The sequence below is a fragment of the Lissotriton vulgaris genome, chromosome 2_1 (assembly GCF_964263255.1).
Source record: "Lissotriton vulgaris chromosome 2_1, aLisVul1.2, whole genome shotgun sequence".
Lineage (NCBI taxonomy): Eukaryota > Metazoa > Chordata > Amphibia > Caudata > Salamandridae > Lissotriton > Lissotriton vulgaris.
In genome coordinates, this window is record NC_141687.1 from 1,991,547,730 (window position 1) to 1,991,561,995 (window position 14,266).

The window sequence follows — 14,266 nt, forward strand, 5'->3', positions numbered from 1 at the left end:
GTGGTGAGGGCAGGGGTCGGTCGGTGATCCGGAGTGGATGGAGTTCATCGTGCGGATGGTGTCTTCGGTGCTGATCGGGGTCCAGGCGTGGAGGGTGGTGTTGGGGGGGGGTGGCTGGTCGGTCGTGGTGTGCGTTGGTTGGTTGTTGAAGCTGCTGTGTATGTCCGCGATCTTGTTGTGGAAGTATGAGGCGAGGGAGTTGCAGAGGTCTTGCGATGGGGTGATGTCGTTGTTTCCTGCGCTGGGGTTGGAGAGCTCTTTCACGATGTTGAAGAGTTCCTTGCAGTTGTGTGCGTTGTTGTCCAGCCGGTCCTTGAATGCTGTTTTCTTGGCGGCGCGGATCAGCTGGTGGTGTTTCCGGGTGGCAAGTTTGTAGGAGGTCCTGTTGTTCGTTGTCGGTTCCCTTTTCCAGACTTTCTCTAGGGCTCGGCAGTTCTTCTGGGAGCTCTTGAGTTCGTCGGTGAACCAAGGGGCCTTCTTGCTGCCGGGTCTGCTAGGCGGGGTCCTCAGTGGGGCGAGTTCGTCCGCGCAGTTGCTGATCCACTTCGTGAGGTAGTCGGCGGCCTGGCTGGGGTTCGCTGAGCTGGCAGGAGGGTGTTGGCTCAGGGAGGTGGCGAGTTGGTCTGCTGTGATCTTGTTCCAGCTTCTGCGAGCGGCCTGTTGCTGGTGTTGGTGGGTCGTCGTTCTCTTGAAGGTGAAGTGGACGCAGCTGTGGTCCGTCCATTGAAGCTCTGTGGCGTGGCTGAAGTCGATGTCTGTGCTGGATGAGAAGACGGCGTCGAGTGTGTGTCCGGCGAGGTGGGTGGGGGTGGACACCAGTTGCTTGAGTCCCAGGTTGGCGAGGTTGTCGAGCAGGGTGCTGGTGTGGTGGTCGTTGTTGTTCTCCAGATGGAAATTGAGGTCTCCCAGGAGGATGTAGTCAGCGGAGGGGAGGGCATGCGGGCTGACGAAGTCGGCGATGTCCTCGCTGAATTGCGTGCGTGGTCCAGGGGGTCGGTAGATCAGGGTGCCTCTGAGGGTGGTGTTCGGGTTGGTGTGGATCTGGAAATGCAGGTGTTCGGCGCTGGTCAGGGTGTTGTCGATGCTGGTCGTGAGACGGATGGTGTTCCTGTGGATGATGGCGATGCCTCCTCCCATCTGGTTGGCGTTTCGGTCCCTCCGGACGATCTTGTAGCCCTCTGGGATAGCGATGGCGATGTCGGGAGCTGATGAGGCGTTCATCCAGGTCTCCGTGAGGAAGGCAACGTCAGGGGCTGTGGCGTCTAGGAGGTTCCAGAGTTCGATGGCGTGTCTGTGGACGGAGCGGGTGTTGAGCAGGATGCACTTGAGGTGGGTGCTGGTGGTGTTCGACTTGGCGGGTGCTGGTGCGGGGCTGGTCCGGTTGCAGGAGAACCTGCAGGCGTGGCAGCTGAAAGGTCCGTGGGTGCGTCTTGGAGTGGCTTGATGGCATTCTGGGAGTCGGCCGGTGTTGAGAGCGGTGAGGGCGGCGGCGGAGTACGTCAGGCGGGTCGGTCGGGGTCTTCGTGGGCCAGGGGTCCTGGCACTGGGCGCGGGCCAGGCGCGGACGGTGCGCGGTCTCCGGTGTCTGGCACTGCAGGGGCTACGGTGGTCATAAATGGAGGATATTTAGGAACCTGAAGTGATTGTAATTATCTAATGGTATCTCTGGCTTCTCTGCACCTCTCTAATTGTATTGTAATTATACAGCGCTTACTACCCCTGAAGAGGTGTCAAAGCACTTTTTCGGCGAGTAGCAAACTACTCCGGAACCCATAAAGTATTAATGGTAAATTAGTATAGTGAAATATGAAATGAATTTGAGCGGTGGATATGTTAGCCTGTTATTTGGATTGAGAAGGATAGTGGAGGGAAAGGGTTTGCATTTATATAGCGTTTCATACCCCTGATGAGGGATATACAATTGTTTGGCAGGGGCCATGCTACATCCAGAGAGGCTTGTTCATACGTGCCTTACAAAGGTGGTGTGCGGGCTCCTTCTCCTGCTGATGTAATAAAAGGACAGGCAAGTGGGAGTACATTCCCAGTGAAACACATCCTGCTGTAGTTTCAATCAGGCGCTGTTCTTCGTGGTTAAAACTAGAGTAAATCTGGACGTGAGTATATTTTAATAAAATGAAAAGGTTGCTGCGGACTGTGACACTCTCCAGGTTTAGGACCGCAAGGCAAGCGAGTACCTGCCATGGAAGTAACCAGAGGTAAAGTAGGTGGCTTCACGCTCTTCCCCCTGACAAGTAAATCTGCGCAATATGTACAGTTAGTTTAGCACTGGGAAGGGTGTATACATGTCTGCTTCCCTCCAGCTAATCTCTGAAGTGCACCAAATGGTTAGCAAAACCACAACATTTCTAAATGTACCATATGGCTGCTCGTTTTTTAATGACACAGCGTACACAGGGGCGTAATGCAATCCCTAGCACTGCAGGGAGGCCCCCAAACCCTCAGGGGGCCCACTCCTTTAGGGAATCGCCATTCTCAGCCCAAGCACAACTAATATATTTGAAAATGCCACCACTCGTTGTGCTCGATTTGTTCCGGTCTTTCGTCTAGGTTTTCCTGTGTTTTGCATGCTACATTTGTTCCGAATTCGGTGTGTGTAGGGGGTTAGGGAATGCGTGTGTGTGTTGAAACTGTATACTAATTACACTCATCCGGGAATTGTAAAATCTGTGTTTAACAAAATGTTCCTTTTTGAGCAGGCAGGTGTTGGGTGTGTCTGCCAAGACACGCGCACATGCATGACGCCGTGCCGGACGTAGTGCCGCGCTGTTTTTAGCTACACATACACAATCACTATCATAGCTCCCTCAGTGTGAAGAAGGCGGGGCTCTTTAAAGTGCTTGTATACAGAGCTAGGGCAGATGTTGAAAGGCTGCTAAGGGTGGCATGTGTGGGGCTCATGTTGTTGTTTCTTTCCCCAGAATGGCCTGCCCGGCCCCCTGCAGAAGGAGGAGCTCCAGTCCGGGGTGGACGCTGCGAACGGCTCGGCACAGCAGTACCAGAGAAGTAAGGCCTGCAGCTGCGCGCGCAGCGCCGCGTGCTTGGGAGGGGCTCGTGCCAGGGATGAGTCAGCAGGGCCGCCCTAGAACAAAGAGTTATTCACCTGCCCAGTTACCGTGACGTGGAATCCCCCTAGAGGTCCCCGAGGCAACTCATTCACAAAATAATGCCTCTCCCAAGGATGTCTGCCATGCAGACGACTCCTGCGAGGCTACAGGCCGGGCTAGTGTTCAAACTTGAGTCAGACATTCAATGGCCGAGGAGCTAACTTGAAAGTGAGCACTTGATCCTGCATGTTAACCATTGTGAAAACATGGCCGTGCATGCTACAGGCGTTCAGCGCCTTCAGGTGCTTCATGGACTTTTCCAGGCAGGATTTGTTGCTCTTTAAGCCCCTGGAGGAGAAAAATCCGATTGAAGTTTATAGTTCTCTGTTCTTGATTGACAACTGTGATGATCTCATCCAGAGGTATAAGCAGCCCTCGTAGCTCAGTGACACTTTACAGCGGGCTTGGCCCTTGGTCCAGTAGCACCCCTGGTGTCTCAAAAAGTGACCCACTCTGGATACTAGCCCACTCCTCCTAGTTTCACCCGTCCCCAGTCACTTCTGCTTCAATTTGGCAGATACCTTTGTATGTGACCAAGAGGCAGCCGAATATTCACCCAGTGGTTACCATGATCCTCACAAATGACGCAACATTTCGCTCTGGTGATCATGCTTTTTCCACATGGCATTATTTCCTGTTAGTTTAGCAAACAGAGCTTATTTGGGTGAGTACATAGATGTGTGTCAAGTATTCGAAGAGAGCACATTTGAAAAGTGTAATGTAATATGCAGGCAGTCTCAACAGGGAAGGGTTGTAGTACTCACTCTTCCCGTTAGATGTGTTATACTTTTAATGAGACAGTTACAACACTCTGTAGAAAGGCTGCTATTTTGGGAAAGAACCATGACTTCATATCACACTGAGAGAAAGGGAGGGTTTAGACCCCGCCCTTCTTCCTGAGACTCATCATAAATCACAAGTGCTGTGAATCTATAGATCTAAACATGCTACGAGACGTAGATGAGACCACCTCATCCAAATTCTTTATTGACCTAAAAGGGTCCAATTGTCCGGGGACAAGACGTTAGGAGTAGGAAGTGCCCCTTCTGTCCATAGATTCACCACACACATGATTTATAAAGAACCATCGCTTCTCAGATTTGATGCTCAAACTTTTGATGACGTGAAGGCAAATGAAGAACTATACAAGAATGAGCAACAATTCTTTTTGATAAGTTTGTCAATACCATATCAGGCATCTACAGTAAAATTGCACCACTGAATATGTAGGAGTAGCAAAATGCTCTCTCCCATGGTTCAGCTCTGTGGTTGCTGAAATGAAGTGGCATTGCAGATGTCTTACAACTAGTTGGAAGAAAGGAAAACTCTAATGGTGACTTGTTAAAGCAATAACGGATTACAAAAGGTAATTTGTAAATGTGTTTTAAACCGGAGACCTATTTAAACACAAACATTGAAAGCGCTAACATAGGAGGTGAGACGACTACTAGAAAGGATTAAGGATGAACTCCTTTAATAAAGGACACAACGTTACGGGGCTATAGCTTTCCTTCCCTGGGTGTCTAAAAGTTTGTGAGAGGGTGATACTCTCTTAGCTGCAGGCCATCTTGCATTGTCACTGTAAGTACCAGTTTGGAATTATGGGCCAGATGTATCAAAGGGTTTCGCCCATTCTGTGTGTATGGGGAAATGTGTTGATACATATGGCCCTTAGTCCCCATTTAGTTCACAGACTAATCTGGTATTCCTGTTGGATGATGTGGTGGCCACCTCGGATGATGGAGATTTATCCTTGCCCATTCGACTTAATTTGTTTTGGCGCTCTATACGGAGGTACTGTGGATCTGCTACTCAACCGCCTAAGTAGGGAGGCAACCATAACAGATGTATAAGGTGGTTATTTTTTATGTGGGAGAAAAAATCTGTCTGACTTGGTCTGTTTCTGACATCTGAGGGGAAAAACGAGTGCAGGGCATACCAATGGCCTCCCATGACTTCTGTTATTCAACAGTCATCTAAACAACTGTTCTCAGTTTTTAGGACTAGAAGTTTGAACTTCCAGTTTTACACAGATGACAAGCAGATTTTCCTAGGCTTCAGAGGTCTGCAAGATATTTTAGCCCTAAAGAGCGGTTTAGGAGAGGTGAATGAACAACAGTGTCCTCGAGCTCAATAGACAGAAAGCCAAGCTCCTCCAATTGATGTCCAGTTAGAAATACTCAATTTCCATTGTGCTCTCTCGGCCTCAAGTTATTTGGCACTCCAACATCTTTTGCTAATAATGCACATAAATCTGTGAGTGATCTTGGATACAAATCTCAGATTTTTAGGCTCACATCAACTCAGTTGTTTAATCTGTAATTCTTAGTCTGTGGCAGCAGAAACGTACCCTACTTTGTATGGAAAAGAAACCTCACAAAATATTAATTGGTGCATTAAATAATTGCAAGGTAGCAAATTTATTTGTAATATTGTACTACCAAAGGCTCAAAAAGCCAGGCTGCAATGTGTACAAAACATTGCTGGAAGTCTTGTACTAAATTCAGCTACGGTGGTGACCTATCATCTAGACAATTACACTCAATTGTACAGTTACTATTTAAAGTGCATTCGGGGAAGTCTATCTGCAGGATAAAAAGAAAAGTAAGCACCAGAATGCAGACTGCAATCAATTAACCTTGGTCTCCAGCACATTCAAAGAACAAAACTTTATTGAATGTTCGATCACATATTTTTAGTTTTGGTGCCGAGCATCTAGAATCTACTGTGCAGGAATCGTGGAATTTGACTCTGAACTTTCAGGAAAAGCCTAAAACAATTCTATTTAATACATGTTTATATTCTATGACGTGGGCAATCTCTTGACATTACTGAACTGGCAGTGCAGTTTGTGAGCATTAAGAATTTCCATATTAGATGCTTCTATTTAATCCTGTCCCATTATGTCATTTTATTTTAGAATTTCAAAAGTAGGAGTAAAGGTAATAATAAGGCAAAGAAAGAACACAAGACTGAAAACTTTCTTCACATGACAAATTATAGCGGTATTAAAAAAGCTTGGTTGGGTACTGTATTAGATTCCCATTGATGTGAATGAAAGGATTTTTGCCCCATATCTGGGTAGATTTCCCTTAGACCCATGTCAATAGCTTGTGAGTTTTGTTATGGAGATGAGACACTACATAAGCTGTTTTAGATATGCCAGAGGCCCTTAAAGAATGATTAGTGGAGGTAGAGCATCCAACTTGGTTTTGAGAACACCAAGAATAAACCAGTGATGTTGTTCCATATCTTAATTAAACACTAACCTTGAGTATAGATTGTAACTGCATTTATATAGCTCTTACTACCCCTGACAAGGTGTTGAAGCGCTTTTTCGGCGAGCAGCACGCTACCCTGTAACCCAAAAAGGATTAGTGGTGAATTAGTATAGTGAAATATGAAAATAATTTGATTGGTGGATAGGTTAGTCAGTTATTTGGATTGAAAAGGATAGTGGAGGGAACAGTTTGCAATTAAATAGTGCTTACTACCTCTGATGAGCTGTTGAAGCGATTTTCGTCGAGGAGCGCGCTACTCCGGAACCCATAAAGGATTAGTGGTGAATTAGTATAGTGAAATATGAAACTAATTAGAGAGCTGGACATGTTAGTGACGACTTCTGAAACAATAATTTGCATATTAGCACAAGCAAATATGAGCTGAATGTGAAAAATTATGCTTGTTTCATAAAAACAAACGAATCGAATCATTAAATGTATTTGCAACATTTGTATACGTTTACATTTATATAAATGTACATAAATCTCCACATACCTTTCATTGGAGTGAGTGCAGCCTTCGTTTTAGGATGTATTGTTAGAATATAAATGCTGTACCAGTATGTACAATCATCACGAGGTACTGATCAACTTTAATGAAATTAAGAAATAATGAAAAAAGGTAATTTTGCTCTACTGGGATCAAGGGGGCAACGGTCATGGTTCATAAGCCATAGATTGAAGGTGAAACCCACAGCATGTCTGTGTAAATTGAATGGGCAGCAGCGTTAAATGTAAAAAGACACATCACCACTTGGTGGTTTCTTTAGTTTTGTTTCTACAGAGGCCTACACCAGTTGACCAGCCGACTGAGAGATTTGGAACTTTTTGCTTGATATGCAGATTCTTCACATCTCAGTGTTGCGCTATATAAACCTTTATAAATAAAATAAATAAATAAATAAATGTCACACACACCAGAGTAACTGCTGCTCCTGCATATATTTCCCAGCTATTATCCAAGAATGCACTATGGCTGTGTAAAACAGTCTCGGTGAAAAAGAAGCAAATAATCATCGTCTGAGGGGTGTCTGGTTATAGTTTTCCACATGCCCTTTTCTTATTCCAGCCTGAATACTAGATTCTATTGGTTGGATGGTGGGGAGTAGGGAGACCGGGTCAAGGAGGTCCAGCACTCTCCTTCTGGGTGGTCAAGGGCAATAAAATACCAGTTCTGTCTGGCGGCTGGTCTTGTGGCTGCCAGAGGAGAGAGTGGCTGCCGGTCCATGGGGGGCCTGCCCCCTCGTGGCCTCGAGCCTGCAGCACGTGTGCAATTCATCCGCGCAGGCGCAGAGAGCAGCCACCAGCTCCTAGGATAGAGACAAACAACCTTTATTTGCCAGGTGGCCCTATGCCATGTACTACCCCGTCTGTCAGTCCCGGCTTTTTTAGTCATCAGAACATTGCACTCTGGGTCTTGTAGTTTTGCTTTTGGCATCGGAGTATAAAATTCCCACCATGCATAGTGCTTTTAGGAAAAAAGGCCAGGATGCCCGAAGGTTTCACAGATAACGTGGGGTCTCTTGGTAGTTGAATCTATGCACTCGTCTCCCTTCACATACATTTAGGAGGAGAGGGAACAGTGTTGTAGCAGAAGGCCTTCCTGCAGCCCCACACTGAAGAGGACGTGAGGGGCCCATTGATGTTGACCCAAGATTGGGAAAGCATTGAGGACGTCAAACGACAGAACAACGGCTCAAAAAAAGCCTTGTGCTCGTGCAGTAACCCAGTGGTGTGACCTTGCGTCCCTTTGAGACTATAAATAGAAACCTGCATCTATGCTATAAATAGAAGCCTGCACCTGCTTCCGTAACCAGAAGGGGGGGTTATGGTGGAGGAACAAACGTCACACGCATTCCAGATTGTAATCAACAATTGGCTTACTTACGCCACACCGGGTGTGGGAAATGTATGAGGCAGCGACTGCCAGAGATGTACAAATCCGAAATGCAAGAAAACAGAAGCACTTGACTGTAGGCGCTGGACTTCATCGTGTGTTTTCTGCATGATGTGCTCCAAATTTCTTTCAGGGAGTTGCCGCCTGCGGATTTTCCTACCAATATCTATGATATGTTTTAGCTGACATATTTTCTGGAGTAAATTAACCGGCCACGACCAGTCAGCAACGATTTCATATGCATTTTTCGGTCCGCTGCTTGCATTGCATTTCTATGGAAGTTTTTTTTTATAATTGATAATCCTTTCTGTGGTCGACTCTCTAAGGTAGAAGTTAATGTGGTCATGACCACTCTATTGGTACTTTCTTTTACACCTGACTGTCCAGCAGTACTTTGGATAGGGAAAGGTAGGGGCGCTAAAGAAAGGCACAGCAGAAGAAACCAGCAAGGCTTAATTTTCTTTTTAGAACTGAGATAACCCCCTCCAAAAAAACGGTGAATTCTATAGTTTACACACCAATGTAGTGTTATCATGCATGCTATTCACAATCAGGGAAGTTCTTTTCTGTTCAGTTTTCTACCCTTGGGTAAAACCCCGGACCTCTACTAAATGAACTACCTACAATCCAGTCAGTGAAAGGCAGCAGATTCTTTGATATGGCTGTCCTTTTACTAGTTTCTGTGTGGTTCAGAATTCCAAAAAATAGTTTAGTGTGTCTGACCCCAGAATGAACTGGAGTTGCAGTGAGGACTTATAGGGGCTTCTAGCCCCAGATTCCTTACCAAAGATACCCAAGCACTTCATCCCCGGCGGTGGGTCTTCGAAGTGCTTGTCACAACAGACCTGACTGTCCAGACAGTAGTGCTTTGTGAATGTCTACAGGGATGCCCACATTGCTGCCTGACAGATTTCCAGAGCAGGAACACCATGGGCTAACGCAGTGGTCGCTACCTTCCCTCTAATGGAGTAATCCAGCAACCCTCAGGAGGTTCTCGGCCGATGTGTAACCGATATTAATATATAGAACAATCCATCTCAAGGTTATCCATTTCTTCACAGCCTTCATTTTTTTAAGCTCCTACATAGCCCACACAGTGTTGATTGTCCCCCCGGAACTCTTTTGTGCGGTCATAATAGAATGACAAAGCAATTTTTGTGTCCAGACGGTGAGGTCTCTCCGCCGCTTTGGAGGGATGAGGTGGAGCAAAGAAGGTAGCCAGGGTGACGCTCTGGCCTGCATGAAAGGGAGTTACAACATTCGGAAGGAAGGAGGCACATGTCCAGAGAACCAGTTTGTATGGCTAGAAAGCGGTATAAGGAGGGTGCACAGAGAGTGCCTGCAATTTGCTGACGCACCTGGCCGATATTATGGCCACAAAAACAGCAGTTTTGATAGTCAATAGCCTAGAAGGCAATTATGCAGAGGCTCATATGGTGCAGACATCAGAGAGGTGAGGACAAGATTGAGGTCCCACTGAGGCATGATGAATGGAGTGGGGTAAAACATATGCTGCAGGTCTTTAAGGAGCCTAGCTACAGCAGGTGACTTAAACCGAGAAGGTTGGTCCCGCAACTGCAAAAATGCAGAAATGGTAGAGAGATAACCTTTAACTGTGCCCACATCAGAGCCCTACTGCGCTAAAGATACAGCAAACAAAAGAACCTTGGATAAAGGGGGTCAACATTGCGGGAAGCACACCATGAAACAAACTTATTCCAACAGCAGGCATAAACCCACTTGGTGGACGGATGCCTGGCTGCTAGAATAACATCAGACTTTGGGAGGAAGGTTGAAAGCTGTCAACTGTCTCTGCTCAATCGCAATGCATGAAGGTGGAGGATACTCAGGTGCGGGTGCAGGACCTACCCTTGTTGCTATGACAGAAGATCCACTTGAAGGAAGACCAATGGTAATGCTCAACAGCTTGGGATACTGGGCTCTCTATGCCTAATTCGGAGCCACAAGAGAGACTTGGTCCTGGTGGTTCCTGATCTTCTTGAGAACTCTTGGCAGGAGTGGTATTGGCAGAGAAAGGTTACAGGGGGCCAGAGCTCTTCTCAAAACAAAAAAGCACCTCAGCTCGAGAGTCGCATTGGAAACCCTAGCACACAAAACATCTGGCTTTGCGTGTTCTCAACGGTGGTGCATAGATCTAACCAAGGCTCTCCCCACTGCTGAAAGAGATCTTGCACCACCTCTGTATGGAGATGCTGTTGGTGATCCGGTAGGCTTCGTCAGCTGAGTTTATCCGCTCTGGTTTTCAAAGAGCTTGCCAGGTGTTGAATCACCAGGAAATGCTCTGATGTTCCAGCCATATCCAGAGATGCATGGCCTTTTGACAGGGGGTCCACAACCCCACCCTGCCCTGTTTGTTGCTGTACCACATGGTGGTGGTGTTGTCCATGAACACCTGCACCAGCCTTCCCCTGATCGAAGGAAAAAAGACTTTCAATGCTTAGTGAAATCCCCCGAAGCTCGAACAGGTTGATGTGGAGCTCAGACTATGGAGATCCAAGTCCTCTGATCTCTACCTCTCACAGATGGTGCTCCATCCCAGGAGTGCCACATCTGTGACTACAGTCAGATCTGGTTGTGGAAGGGAGAGGTAGTCTCCCACAGACAAAATCATGGTTTGTTTGCCACCACTGAAGATCTTTTGCAGTTCCTTCCAAGATCTGGATTATGTTAGAGAGATCACCTTGATGCTGCGTCCACAGGGAGTTCAGGTCCCACTGCAGAGCCTGCATATACCCATGGACATGAGTAACAGCAGGAGGCCATGAGGCACAACAGCCTCGGAGTCAGTCCCACCAAAATACAGGATAGAGGCTGAAACATCAGAATCATAGCCTGAATATTCTGGTCTTGCCACTTGGGAGGATAGGCCCGAAACTTCAAAGTGTCCAGAAAGGCTTATATGAAAGGGAGTGTCTGTGAGGTAGTCAGGTGTGACTTTGGCATGTTAATAGTGAACCCTAGTGAGTGCAGCAGATTCACCATAGTCTGAATGTGGGAAACGACTCCCTAGGGCGAGCCCGCATTCAGCATCCAATCATCGTGGTAAAGGAAGGCTGGAACTACTGACCTCCGCAGGTGAGCTGCAACCACCACCATCACTTCCGTGAACACCCGAGGGGGCGCTGGTTGGGCTGAAAGAGATCATGGCAAACTGTAAGTGCTCTTGGAACACTGATAACCGTAGTTAACGTCTGTGTGCAGGCAGGACGGGGATGTGGAAATATGCATCCTGCAAGTCCAGTGCTACCATTCAGTCTCCCGGGTTCAGGGCAGACAGGACTTAGGCAAGTGTGAGCATTTTGAACTTTCTCCTTTTTCAGGAAGAGGTTGAGTAGGCGCTGGTCTAGGATAGGAGGAAGTCCTCTGTCCTTCATTGGCACCAGAAAGTAGCAGGAATAAGAACCACAACCTACTTCTGATGCAGTCACCCTCTCTGTTGCCCCCCTGGCCAAGAGAGCCTGCACTTCCTAACGTAGCAAGGAGAGATAGTCTTCCATCAGCCAGTTGTAAGTGGGTGGCAGGGTAGCCCCAAAGGAGAGGGGGTAGCCCTGTTAAAAATTGGGTTCTGGTTGGCAGAAGTATGAACCCTATCCAAGCAGGAACCAAAATTCTAGTCAGGGTAAGTGTAGTACAAACTAAACGTTTACCTGTGCTCACCATCTGGTAGCTTTGCACAGAGCTGTCAGGCTAAACTAAAGGGGCAATGTGTAAAGTATTTGTACACACACACAGTAACATAGTGAAACATCACAAACGTTCTCTGCACCAGTTTAGAAAAATGGCCAATTTTTAGCGAAGTAAAACCAGACCAAGATGATAACAATCCAACATACACAAGTCAAGATGCCAATTTTGCAAGATGAAATTAAAATACAGTGCTTAGAAATCAATAGCTCCAATTGGGGCTGTTTGGTCACACTTGACTGGGGGTAAATCCAAAAGTTCAGTCCGACCACGCTGGAGCGCGGGCCATACACAGGAGTCACGCAGACCAGGTGACTGTACCTTGGATGTGTCGTAGCTCGGGACGATGCGTTGAGCAAAGGAGGGGATGTGTTGCTGTTGAAGGTGATGTGTCATCTCCAAAGTCGGGCACTGTTGTTGTGTCAATGTCAGGAGCGCTGTGCGTCGGGCTGGTGCGTTGATATCGAACCGCTTGGCTGTGGGCGATATATTTATGCAAAATCGTGCAGGGAATGTGTCGGGGATGGTGCGTTGCAGACGTCAGCTACGGTGAATTCTTCGATATCCCGAAACTTCAGAAACAGGAAGCAAACCCTTGGAGACTTGGTACTTATACCTAATTTAGCCTTTGAAGTAGGGTGACTTCAAAGAAAGGTCTTTGTAGTGCACAAGACCCTGCCCTTTCCTGCCCTGGCTCCAGACTCACTTTGGGCTACGGCAGGCCTCGCATGGTTTGAAACAGTCAATTTTTTGGATGACTTAATTCACAAGGAAAAAAATGCTCAAAAGGATTCGACAAAATATCGAAAAAGCCAGTAAAAAAAGTGACGGAGGAATAGCTCTGACTGGATTAGTGCTGTCTGGCCCAGAAAGGAAAGATCTGATGTCAGCGTGCCGGTGTGGCGCCTATATAGGTACCTCACACGTAATTTCTAGCGCGGGCGACACAGAGTCGAATGACACCACCTACCATCACACACTGGTACTGCTAAAAAAATCTTTACAATCCAGCTTGACGGCTGGGGAATATTCGAAGGTAAGGAATCTCCGGCTAGAAGTCTCTATCAGATCTATAGGTATGCAATTTAAAATCAAAGAATATACAAATAGTAAAACCAGTTCATTATCAGGTTAATTAATTTTAAATGGGCTATGTAAATGCTAATTCATCTGTGCAATCCAGTCACTATACAGAAACCGTAAACTACATACATTGCTGTGTGTAGTGAAAAAACAGTTTGAGGTAAGCTGGTTATAAGTTAGAAAGTTCAGTGCATGCTGTCATCCGATTGAACAGCAGGGAGGGTCACGGGAAGACAGTGCATTGGTGTCTTCAGCACATCTTTGGATTTCTTGTGATAAGAATGTTGATGTTACGTGTTAAATTCGATCTAAGTTGGCTGGACTCCAGATCATCATGACTTCTTGATGGTCATTCTTCCTGAGGAGTCTTATAAACAGGTCTCAGTCAGCCTTTCCTTGGATTTATCTTGCAGGGTAAGTCTTCTTTCTGGGAAACTCAGCAGCATGTCTTACACGCAGGGCACAGCAACAGACGTGCACCTCCAGAACTTCACTTCATAGGAGCCTACGGGAGCAGCAACAGAAGTCCTGGTACAATATCACATCTCTTTTCAGAAGGCGCAGAAGAGCCTCCTTCTGAACACCAAAATGCTGACTCTGGACAGTCAGTAATTTGGGGCAAATGGTGCACTGGTAGGAAGCTGGAGCAGTCAGTTGGTTGTCTACATCCAAAACCCAGAACCCTGACTCCTAGGACAGGGAGCAGCTTCATAGATCTTTCCCCAGATGCCCTACACCAAAGGGAAGTGATATCATCAGCTAGTCATCGGGATATATATTTGGTTATTACAAGTCAATTACCAAATGCCAGACTGCGCTGTTCCATTGTATATCAGTCGGGAGGGCTCGCCAGGCATTGGAACCAGATTCTGCCTGTGCATTGATCCAGGCAGAACTCAAGACTTGATGTAGTTTGTCTCCCATAAACCAGGTATTTGAGAAATGTATACATGGTGTCAGAGTTGCTCTCCAGCGATGTATTAGCTGTAGTGCCATAAATTAGGAATAAATTATGCACGATGCCAAAGAAAACTAGCATCACCAAAGCCAATAGCTCTGGTCAAGCTCTATTCGCTTTGCCAGTGCTTGATTATACCACAAATTTGCCATTTATTAGCACTGCGAAGGATAATAGATGTGATTATTACTCACCTTATTACTGCTCAGTTTGTTGG

At 46.7% G+C, this 14,266-nt stretch overlaps 1 protein-coding gene across 1 annotated transcript in view; it reads left to right on the forward strand.

Annotated features, from left to right (window-relative positions):
* The window catches only part of IQGAP1 (IQ motif containing GTPase activating protein 1), a 446,185-nt gene that overhangs the window by 222,301 nt on the left and 209,618 nt on the right, over positions 1–14,266 (forward strand). Inside the window, exon 11 of the mRNA XM_086958211.1 lies at positions 2,940–3,024. Within this exon, the coding sequence (XP_086814337.1) occupies positions 2,940–3,024 (85 nt within the window). The remainder of the gene's footprint in view (positions 1–2,939; positions 3,025–14,266) is intronic.